Source organism: Miscanthus floridulus, chromosome 8 (genome assembly GCF_019320115.1).
Source record: "Miscanthus floridulus cultivar M001 chromosome 8, ASM1932011v1, whole genome shotgun sequence".
Lineage (NCBI taxonomy): Eukaryota > Viridiplantae > Streptophyta > Magnoliopsida > Poales > Poaceae > Miscanthus > Miscanthus floridulus.
This window is the reverse complement of record NC_089587.1, coordinates 98,118,235-98,130,506: the sequence shown is the minus strand read 5'-3', so window position 1 is coordinate 98,130,506 and position 12,272 is coordinate 98,118,235. Positions and strand designations below refer to the sequence as shown.

At 43.1% G+C, this 12,272-nt stretch overlaps 1 protein-coding gene across 1 annotated transcript; it reads right to left on the bottom strand.

Annotated features, from left to right (window-relative positions):
* Nucleotides 1-7,734: 7,734 nt before the first annotated feature.
* Nucleotides 7,735-11,461, bottom strand: LOC136473049 (large ribosomal subunit protein uL1). Its single transcript, XM_066470748.1, has 6 exons — nucleotides 11,366-11,461; nucleotides 11,192-11,220; nucleotides 9,177-9,396; nucleotides 8,721-8,886; nucleotides 8,123-8,328; nucleotides 7,735-7,989 (listed from the first exon to the last, which is right to left on the bottom strand). Exons 2-6 carry the CDS (start codon nucleotides 11,194-11,196, stop codon nucleotides 7,936-7,938), a joined length of 651 nt encoding a protein of 216 aa, XP_066326845.1. The 5' UTR covers nucleotides 11,197-11,220; nucleotides 11,366-11,461; the 3' UTR covers nucleotides 7,735-7,935.
* Nucleotides 11,462-12,272: the final 811 nt, after the last annotated feature.

Sequence of the window (12,272 nt, the reverse complement as noted above, 5' to 3'; positions counted from 1 at the left end):
CAGGAGAGCATTAGAATGGCTCCATTTGAAGCACTCTATGGTCGTAGATGCAGAACATCACTGAGTTGGTCTGAGCCCGGAGAAAGAAGGTTCTTTGGAGTTGATCTTGTGAAAGAAACAGAAGACAAGGTTAGTCAAATACAAAGTAATTTGAAGATAGCTCAGTCCTGACAAAAGAGTTATGCAGATAAACGACGTAGACCATTGGTGTTTAACAAGGGAGATTTTATATATCTGAAGGTATCACCAATGAAGGGAGTTACCCATTTTGGTGTTAAAGGCAAGTTGGCACCTCGATATATTGGGCCATTTCAAATTTTAGAGAGGTATGAAAAAGTGGCATATCGCTTGAAGCTACCCAAACATCTTTCAGCTGTGCATGATGTGTTCCATGTTTCTCAATTAAAGAAGTGTCTCTGAGTACCTGAACATAATGTTGAGATTGAAGGAGTGGAACTTGAACCTGATTTGACCTATTCCGAATATCCTATCCGAGTTCTGGATCAGAAAGATCGTGTTACTCGAAGGAGGACAATCAAGTTCTACAAGATACAATGGAATCAACATTCCAAAGAAGAAGCTACTTGGGAATCCGAGGATTACTTGTTAGAAAAATTTCTAGAGTTTCTTGCGTCATTATAGAGTAATGTTAGTTGAGCTCGGTTGTTGCAAGTTGTGTTTTGTAAAGAGACCTTAGCTATTTTATGGGTAGATTTTGTATGTGTTCGCACGACACATTTCCTTTTCCATTACTTACCCTATGGCTTTGAATCTCGGGGCGAGATTTCTTTTAGGGGGAAGGATTGTAACACCTCGGGTGTTTAAATACTAAAACCTGCCATATCATCATATGCATTGCAAAGCATTTGGCATTTAGTGAAAATTTTGATATGCATACACTAAAACAAGTTTCTCTTTATGTGGTATGTGTTGAATTGTATTGTTTGAATCAAGTTTAAAATTTGGTTTGGATTTGAATTTTCAAGAAAACCCTGATTTTCAGTATTTAAATCCTACCCTGAAAACCCATTTCAAAATCTAAGCATATTTTGGGGTTGAGCCTAAAAGCAAAAGTGTAGAGCTTGGTAAGTTATACAAAGTTTGTTTTTGAAGTTTTCAAAGTTGTTATGAAAAATTTGAAGTAATTTGAAAAGGCGAAATTCTTTAAAAGTCCCCTAATTGAATTCAAAAGTTCATTTCAAAATGTAGACCCAATTAGGGGGTGGTTATAAAAGCAAAGTTGTAGAACTTTGAATTTTGAACAACTTTTATTTTTGGAGATTTTTGAGTTGTTATACAAATTTGGGAGTAATTTGGATTTTAAAACAGATGACAATTCTGTAAATAAGTAGAATAGTGCCACGACCACCGCCCCACCACCGGCGTCCTTCTGCTCGGTTCCAGATGTGCCTGTGGCCGCCCTTGGCTTTGCGCTGGCGTGGAGAAGGCCACTGCGTGTTGTCTCCTTGATCTCTTGGTCGCTCTATGAAGCTCAGACACCGTCGCCGTTCTTCCTTTCTTTGCTCTGCTTTTCCCGACGTCGCCGATCATCTCCATTGAGCCCTCACCGTCGAACCAGCGTCTGTGCCATCGCAGCAAAGCGCTCAATAGCTTCACCTACTCCTTGCGTGCCTAGTCATCCAACTGTGGTCACTTGATTTCGCCGGGAATCGTCGCTAGCCGCCTTTCTTCCTCGCGGTCGGCAACCTCTTCGTCGTGCTTGCGCCGTCGTGGCCAGCGCTCTCCGGTGAGCCTTTGCTCTTGCTCAGTGCACCTCTAGCTCCGCCTTGTTCCCGAGATGCTCTATGACCGGTTGATTGCTCATTGTCCATCATAGTCACTTGAGCACCGCCGTCGCCGAAGTGTGCTCCATCGTGGCCGTTGTGAACGTCGACCCGCGTCACCATTGCTTCTCTGGTCTCGCTCTTTGCTCCAACGTGTTCGTGGTGAGCTGCTGAACCTTCCCGTGCCTTTTGTTTACACTCTACCAGCCTTGTTTCGCCAGTGTGGCGTCGTCGAGATGCCACGTCTGCCATGGCCGACGTCAAGCTCGTAACTCGCTATAATTGCTCAAGCTAGTGCCTTCAAGCGATGCGGGGTGGTGTGGGGAGTGTTTTGGTACTTTGGCCGTCGCCGTTGGTCTCACCGTCGGCGAGTTTTTGTCGGTCAGCGCCGTCACCGTCGTGGTCAAAGCGGGAGGTCGGGGATGACATGTGGGGTCACCCTGTCAGCGACTGTGTAGTTGAAAAATGAATTTTCTTCTTTTCTAAAATGTTTGAATAGTGTTGTAATTTGATATTTTTGTGTAGATTTATTTAGAGCTCCAAAAATTATGAAAATTTTTGTGTGACCTATTTGTGATGTATATTATTTCAGAAAAATATGAAATGTTGTTTTTCAGTACTTTTTGAATGTGATAAAAAATGCTCAATTAATTAATAAATGGGTTTCCATGATTTTTCTAGGCTTAATTAATTATCCAAAAATTATGAAAATTGTTTTACCACTTAGTTATCATGTGATGAACATATACAAAAAATTTTGAGCTCAATTGGAATAAGTTGATTTATTTCATAATTTTGAATTAAATAATTAATTCATAAAAGCAAATAGTAACCTTTAATGATTTAGGTTTTGTTTGAAATTTTGGATTGAGTGATGACCTTGGGTCATTAGTTGGTAATGATCCTTGGCAATTGATGTATGTGTTACGAAAAAGATTTAGTTCGTTTGACTTGCAACTGTATCGCGAAGGAAAGTTGTATTCGAATTGTTAATTTTACATCCATCATCAAGCATCATGTTTCGTATTCCGCATCATGTTAAACATGGCATTGTTACTATGTGTAGTGAACGAAGGTGAACACATGGTAGTTAATCAAGTTGCGGAGGAAGTTTATCCGTCTATTGAGGTCGGATCGGATACTTGTGGAACGTCACAGGAATCTAACTTTTCCGTCAACGAAGGCAAGCCCCGGATGCATTTAACCCTACCTTGTGTTTTACAAATTTTATCGCTTTTGCTTTTCTATACTGCATTAAGTGATTAGGAGTCAAGTGGAAACCTAACTGGTGCATTACCAACCTTGTTTTTCCATATCTACCTTGTTACCAGTTTTAATTCATAAATGACTAGTTATGCTTAGTCCTGCTTAGCCGGGTGATTACCTGTCACCTAAGAGTTTTAAATAGATCTTTGGTTACTTATGTTATCATAAGATATGAGCATGAAAGTAATAAATCTAGACCGGGCGGACTCGGTGTGTGAGAGCCACAAGACATAGAGGTCTTGTGAGCGGCTTCTTTTCGCCTGTGTCGATTAAGGTCTGTCTGTTGTTGAATTGCATGAGGTGAGACTTTGTAGTACTAACCACATACTCTGGTAAGCCTTAACTCGGTTATTCTATTACGAGAATGGCTACTCGCGCACTAGGAGTGGAGAGATGGCGGGAATAGCGTGTACCCACGTGGCAATGGGCTAGATTGGTGGAGTACTGTATTCTCGGGTGGCGCGGACCTGTTCTTGTTTTAGAAGATCCGAGGGTAGGTTGATATATGTAAGTCGGGGACCTGCATATGTCGTGTGGTCTGGAATCCCCAACTGGGTTTAATAATCGGTTTGAATCATCGTTGCTCCTTGGTTATGGAGACTCAACTCACTGTTTATCATCGTAGTTAATAACTGAAACTTGAGCTAGACTTGAGAAAGAGTTTGATATGAAGTTTATGATCTCATTACGGATCATGGTAGATTCATATATGGTTCTTATGAAGTTTAAATGTTGAAATACTAAAATTTTGTTAAATAGCTTTTACGCAAAAGAACTTTGAGTATTGCTAAAGCCATACCTTAAATCTCTGAGCCTGCATTTCTGAGTCTTCTCAGTTTTTATTTCGGTTAAGTCTTGTTGAGTACTTTTGTACTCAAGGTTCGTTAACCCTTGTTGCAGGTGAGCCTCATGAGTAGGTCTGTTTTGGACCTTGCTACATGACTGTTGTTCATGTCGATGACGATAAGTGAATGTGTGATCCTTGGGCAGGATGCTTATTTTGTGTGTTATGTTTATGTTAATTATGCCACTCCACTACTACTATGGTTTGTAATAATTACTGAACTTAGTTTGTAAGGTTTGAAACAACTGGTTTGTAAACTATGTTATCGTAAGACTTCCGCTATTTTACTCTGATGTATATATTTGAATAAATGTTGTAATACTACAATGACTCTGTAATGTGATCCTGCTCGGAAATCGTGGATGATTCAGGGTTCCCCGAGGACACCCGACAGACTTCTTAAGTTACCAGGAACATATGCATAGTTGTCAAAGGTCATTGGACAGTGATAAGTGCATGTGGGTCCTATAATTTAGGAGGTTCTACCACATCTGGTGGAAAGAATGAATGGGTGCTGAGAGTTCGACTACTACTCAGCTGTGTGCTCATGTGTGTTTATCTCGCGGTCTGGCTTCTATTAATCTAGATCGATCGGTCGATGGGTCGATCCCGCTTGAATCAGATTGAATTTGATCCCCTTCATGGGACGTCCTGCTTTCCCTTTTATAGGCCAAGGGAAAGCACGGGTTACAGCGGAGGAAAAGAGAAGAACGAGAGAGAGAAGAAGGCCTTTAGGATCGCCGAGTCCTTCTTGTCCTTCATGCGGGTCCTACCGATCCTATAGATGTCAACAGGGATAGCTCCACGTCACGGCCCTATCCGTCACTAGCGCCATGAGCAGGCGTCTTCTGCCGGTCATAGCGTTCCATCCCGTCCTGGTGGACATCATGGTGAACTGACGCGCCTATCATCGTCGTAAGAGGGTTAGGCAAAACAGTACTGGCACGCCCGACACTATTCTTGATGTGAACCCTCCGGTATGGTCTGTTATGGCCATGGGTTACATCGAGGCGTGACAGTTTCTTCCCTGGTGTAAGAGTTTTGACCCAGGCCTATACGCTTGGACCTGGAGTGGTTGGCGGCGGTATGGGTCCCCGTCGGATGAGGTGGAGCTCGAGGCCTCAGGGTTGGGCAAGGCAGAGCACAAACCCAAGGGTCGGGCGAGACGGAGCCCGTGGCCTCGGGGTCAGGCGAGGCGGAGCCCACGGTCTCGGGGTCAAGCTAGGCAAAGCACAAACCCAAGGATCGAGCAAGGTGAACTCTGCGGCCTTGGAGTCAGGCGAGGTCGAGCACAAACCCAAGGGTCGAGCGAGGCGGAGCCCGCCCCTAGAGGTCGGGCGAGGCAGAGCCCACGCACCTGGGGGTCGATTGGAGCTATAGTCACGCTCTTGACTGCTCGAATGAATCAATGTTGATGACCATTAGCTCCTCTTCGTGTACCCTAGTGTTGGTCCCCGACAGTATGTTCAAAGCATTTTGATCTGGATGTTGCATATGTTTTCATACATATGTTGCAACAAATGCGCCAAAATATTTCATCTGTTTCAGTCTTCTATTACAGCAAGTGTTTTCATGTTGCAAGTGTTCTATCTAGATGTTGCATATGTTTTCACATATATGTTGCAGTTGTATGTTCCAAATGTTTCACCTATTTCGGACGTATGTTGCAAGTGTTTTATCTGAATGTTGCATATGTTGCAGTGGTTATACACATATGTTGCAAACATATGTTTTAATTGTTTCACCTTGTTTTAGTATGTTGCAACAGGTGCTGCTCCCCACGCGCTCTAACTCGTGGGCAAGCACGCGCTACACTAGAAAGGCACCCCTGCACCACCAGGTGTGGTCGCCCACGGTGGAGCTTGCAGCCGGCTCACACACATGTGCATGCGCGTTGTGCTCCCTCTCTCTCGTGCATTGGAGCACGCGCGATGTGATCTCTCTCTCTCTCTCTCTCTCTCTCTCTCTCTCTCTCTCTCTCTCTCTAATTGGGCACGCGCGCTGTGATCCCTCTCTCTCGCATGCAGCTAGGGTCTCTCTCGCATTGGGGCATGTGTGTTGTGCTCTCTCTCGTATTGGGGCACGCGCTGTGTTCCCTATCTCTCGCATGCAGCTGGACGGGCAGGAGGATGCGTGGGGCGTAGCAACAGGTGTGGGGCACAGCATCAAGAGGAGGAGGCGCAGGGCGCAGCAGCATGCGCGGGCGTCCAGACGTGTGGGTCTATCCGGACGTCCGGGCGCTAGCATAGCCCCCAAACTTTCGAGTGACCCGAATTAAACTTCAACCAGTGGATCGAAACACCCCCACTTAGGTGGTGTTTGGTTGTCCCTCCTAAATTTTAGTCGATGTACCATCGAATGTTTAGACACATGCATTGAGTATTAAATATAGACTAATTATAAAACTAATTGCATAGTTTATGACTAATTTACGAGACGAATCTTTTAAGCCTAATTAGTTCATGACTTGACAATGTCTACAGTAACATGTGCTAATGACAGATTAATTAGGCTTAAAAAATCGTCTCGTGGAGTACTGCCGGATTATGTAATTTATTTTTTTATTAGTATCCGAATACCTCATACAATATCTTCCCGACACACCTTCTAAATTTTAGTCAGTGAATCCAAGCACCACCTTAATTTGGATAACTAACGGACGAACATGATGAGTATGATTGGGCATATCGTTACTAAATGAATTTAATTTGTAGCAAATCCGTGGCAATGCACGCATGGCCTGATGGACATTTAACTATCGTTACTAAATGAACGAATGCATAGATTATTAGAAATAAGAATGTTATGGATTTTTAAACCCATTTGCAACACATGGACATACATCTATCTTTCAAATTGGTCAAGACTCTCAAGTTTATGAGCCCTTCTGTATGGTACCCGAGGTTGCTTCATTGAATTTGCTCCATTAATAGACTCACGATTCGACTCTGATCGTTATGTATTACCAAGATAAATAGTCTAGTACCATTAGATTTGTGGCCAAATACTTTGGCAGAAACTCATGGTACCATGAAAGTAGAAAGGATTGGATATAATACACCTATATATAGAGGCCCTGTTCTTTTGAACTTATCAGCCGTACCGTTTCAGTAAAATAATAATATTTTTCTCTCACAACAAATCAGTATCAACATCAGCCATTTTTCAAGCAGCCGAAAAGGGCCAGAGTTTTTCCAGCTAAGCTAGCCGAAAAGGGCCAGAGTTTTTCCAGCTAGCGAAATACCCTTGTGCGGTGCTTGCATCCGCTGTGCACATGGATCTCCATCAGTCCATCTCCTTCCCCACCGAACCTGTTCGTTGTGCGTGCCCACCTCTGACCCCACCGCCTGCCGCCGTTCTCTTCCCGGTCGTCTTCTTGCTCAGTGCGTCTTCTTGATCTTAGCCGCCGTCCTCCTCTGTGCGGCTTCTTGTCCATGTGCGTACGCTTCTCCTCCCGGGGCTCGTCGATGCGAAAGGCGGCTCCAACCCGCACACGGCCATGTGCGTGGTGAGCGCATCCTCCGTGTGGCCCTTTTCGTGGCCGCTCTCGCCGTCGACCGCTTCCGACCAATCAGCCAGCAGCGCTGGCCTCGGTGCCAGCAAGCCTTCTTCGGTGCTGCACTTTGCCTCCATCGCTCTAGGCCTTAGACCCTCACTTTGCCTCCATCGCTCTAGGCCTTAGACCCTTGAGGACCTAGCTCCGGCAGCCAGGGTGTTCAATGAATTGACGATGTTGATTTTAGATGCGCAAGTATAACCAAACACAGATTACTAGATGCAGCTTGCCACTATGCATCCAACCAAACATAAACAGAAGCAATACAGAAGAGTAACACAGCCTAGCCAAACAACTATAAAGTAGAATTTCAAGCAAGGCAATGCAAGTTCTGTGCAGACAACCAATGAGACCCATAGAGAATACAAAGGCTTGGGGGCAAGACACCACTCCAATATCCTGCCAACCAAATATACTATAACAAGAGTTTAGTTCAAGACAACCTCGGTTCAAAACCCTAGCATCAAAATTCATAAAGAGCAGACTTAGAACACCCTGTATGGTTTCCCCATGGTGCTCTTGACGTACAGGCATCTCACCTGCATAGCATATATCACATGTTATAACCAAGTCCTTCAGCTTGTATATTCTAAAATGTTCATTAGATGTAAACACAACAGGAACAGTTCTTAAGGTATGTATGCATGCAACAGAGACCAGAGCATCACTCACATTCTGCCAATTCTTCTTCAGAAGGGACACGAGGAAGTTGACGCTCATTTGGATGTTCTGCTGGATCTGCTTCTCCTCCATTGACAAGTTACCGACAGCGACGCCCATGCAAAGGACTTTCTTCAGTTGAAACTTGACAGTAGCCTTCGTCTCATTCACCTTGGATTCAAGAGATTCCTGGTGAGTAACCAGCGTAGGGAACTTGCCTGCAGTAATAATATCAACATGATTCTGTTATAAAAAAAATATATCAACATGATTCAGTCAGCAGGGCAGGCAATGCAGACCATATATAGCAAAACCTCTCAGATGCACAGCTACCAGAGTGTCATTGCTTTGAGAATGTCAAATAGCAATAGCAACTAATAAAACAGTCTAACATTAACACAATGACAGGCCATTGACTTGCAACAAGTACAATTTGGTCATTATCACTCGTTGCAGGTAAGACAACACATAGGAAGAACGCTTTCAGTGCGTAACATAAACGAATGAAAACAGCAAAATCATGCAAAACTACAAACAAAAATATGAAACACTGCATGTTACAGCTTAGCAGCATGCAAAGTAACAATCATGTCAGAAATGGACTACTTGCCTGCCTTGTTGAGACCAGGACCAAGGAGACGGGGAATCTGCTTGATGATGGCCTCTGATGCCAGGAAAGCATGATACTTCTTGGCAAGCTTCTTAACAAGCTTCTTGTTCTTGTTCATTTTCTTGAGGGCCTCAACATCCATATAGTCAAGTCCCATCTTCTCAGCCTGCAAATGTAGTAAAATGGTTTCTGTGAGGAAGAGTTGATCTCAGATAGAAAGAACACATATTATCTGAGCAAAATTGAAACTTTCATACAGTTGAGCAGAATTTGTATATACATATTTTAATGCAAATGGAATCAAGCGCAAGATTGGACTAATACATGCTAGTCACAATTGAGCAATTCAGAACATTGTTTTTTTTTTCAGTTCAACAAACTACTAGTGTACTACTGTAAGCATGCTCAACATATAAATAAATAGAATTTCAAGCACATCATCAACTGCCTGCTTACCTCCTCAACATGCTGGGCATCACCAAGCATGCAGACCTTCATCTTCGGACGAGGGATGTGGGGCAACTTAACAGAGCCACTGAAACGCTTGTCCTTCTGTGGATCATAATTCTTCAGACCAATCTGAAGTTCAACAGTCTCAGTGAACTTCCTATTCTTCTCCTTGGCATCCCCAACAATCTGGGAAATGGCATCCTTGAGAACCTCGGACTGCAACTTACTGCAATAATATCATTGCACAGAAATTATTTGACATAGATAATCTATCTGGATGGGAACACCACATTCCAATTATTCCTGCCAATAGGGAGAATTGTAGAAGGCAAAAACTGCAGAATAATCAATCATAATAAGCAAACTAATGGTGTGTTTGGTTTGTGGAGTCACCCATGCTTCATGAGGTGATGCATCATGAGTTCATCCCATGAATTTTGGTGGAATCAATCCATTCCTCATGCATATACTAATTATTACCTTGTGAGGAATGAGATGGTGATGGATCAACTCATTCCATTCCACAAACCAAATAAAAAAAGTGAAGAGTAAGAAGATGGACCACCTCGTTCCTCAAACCAAACACACTCTAAATGAATCTATCTCATGTGTCGAGACAACAACCTGAATCTATCTCGCATCCATTTTCATTATGTGAACGAACTAACAGCTGGACCCAACTCCCAAAGAATCAGATTGGAATAGGCCTGCTAATGGGGTCTAACCCACCCCAACCAATAGCCAATGAGCTAACTGTTGTAGCCCAAACCCTACCCGAAAATCTAAATCAAGCAACCACCCCAACCTGCTCCACAACACCCACCCCAACCCGCCCTATTTAACCCATGGAGCATGCTAACTGATGCTCTCAGGTTGCTGAATGGTCCATCACCAGGCGGTTCTAAAATCATGGAGAAAAGTAATCCAGATGAACATAAATAGAAATTTCTGAGCAACACATCCAATATCCATCCACTGGTAACACACAGCAGCAATTGGAGATGGTAGGATACAAATTGACCTTCTCACAGTTCATTTAAAAAATTTATTTCTACAGAAAACAAGAGAAAATGTCACAGAAAAGCCAAACTAGATGGCCATTAGCAACGGCCAGCCAGCATTAAATCCTGCATTTCTCTTGTAGGAAAGAGCTCGAGAGCTGTGGTGGAAACCATGTGATCACTTCCATATCAAACAGTCACACTTCGCTTTCCAAATCCATCACTAATCCAGGAAAAAATAGTCAAAAAGAAGAAAACAGACTGCAGCCAGATGGATCCAGAAAAAAACAGAAGCAGTGCAAAGAGTGATGCAGCAGACAAATGGATCAAAAGAAAACAGAACTCAACTGCAGAGATAGGTTAGAGAAATAGTTGATGAAAGTGCACAGGACGAGGGCTCAACAGCAATGCTCCTCGCCTTCTATGCAAGCTGCCAGCAGCGGTAGATTGAGGATGGCGGCAGCCTGTGGGAAGAGACGACTGACAAGCACATCCTCTCCACTGCCCACTATAGCAGCGACCTTGGCCCCCGCCCCTAGCCCCACTGCGACAGCAGGGGATGATAAAACCCACTGACTGCACACGCCGAACCGCCCCAACTCGCGTTTCTTGTAAACCCAACCCGTCCCGATCCATGACATAGTAAAGTTTCCACCCATTTACACACAGCACACATTAGAACCCGTCCCAAAAAACCCGTTAAATCCCGCCATGATAGCAGGCCTAGATTGGAAAGACCACGGCTACATCAAGCATAAACTAATCAAAGCATGATACAGGGGGGCTCCTAGATTTCTTATCATACTTAGATCGATAGCATAGCTTATAATAATCAAATGAAAAAGAAGTCAAATACATAAGGCAATGATCTCCTAAAGGCACGATTCAGCTGAAAAGATCCCTGATAGGACCAAATCCTACTATGGCAATCGACAAGACAACTATACGAAATCGGCATTTCTTTCGCAAGAACTAACGCATGACACAGCAGATGCGACGAGAAAGAGAAATCGGTAGTACCTCATGGCTGCAACCGGTCACTCAACTCCCTGTAGAACGAACAAAAAAAAAAAACAGAGAAAGGGTCAGATACGGTGAAATGGCCAACAGATAGGGCACCGAAACATGCGATTTCGCGAGTCGAGCCGTCAGCAAGAGAGGAGGCGGCCACGGGCCACGGCAGCAGAAGCGTACCTGCTTAGGGTTTGGACCGAGGCGAGCGACGGAGCGAGAGGAAAGGGAATTGAACGGCGGCGCCGGGTGTTTATATATGAGCGGGGAGCGGTGTCGAAGCAAAACCCTAGAACGGGCTCCCGATGGATGACTCGTGTTAAGCTTGGAACCGTCGGATGCAGGTACGGCCGTTATGGGCCATTGGGCCTCTTCCGGATGTATGTGGGCCATGTTTGTGGCTTTGCCACTGATCAAGGGCCTCCTGTAGTGACTATAAGGCTATTTTAACTCCTACCATAAGCTATCGTTATTATCGGATTTCCCTCCTACTTTAAAATCAGACATTTTACCTCCTATAAACTCTCAAGACCATTCAAATTAGCTCCTGCCATGGATTGAAGTGGTTTCAAAGGTGATTTTATAATTTTTTTAATTAAATTAAAATCTAGTAAATACTTGATAATATTTTAAATCCAAAAATGTCTCTAAATCAAGATAAATCCTATATATATATTGGATGTGAAAAATCCAAATAAAATATTTGATTGTTAAAATGTCTCTAGACATTTTAAAAAAACAAATATAGCACTAGAAAAATGGGAGAAATACTAAAAAATCTAGAAAAAAAATCCAAAAACACTATGATTGATATGTATAAATGAGCTTTAAAAACTTGACATGACAAAAATATGAGATGCAACCAGTATGAACACAACTTACATTAATGTTCAATGCATTTATGTTATGCATTTGTGGTGATTGTGTCTTATGTTTCTGTTGTATACATTTAGACATCAATTAGAATGATTTTGGAACTTTCTTATAATTTATGGATATTTTTCCAAAATTCTAGAACCAAATCTAATTTTTGGAAGCTGCTAGAGATATGAGCTCTTTTTATTTAAATTTGTTGTATACTAATCTATAT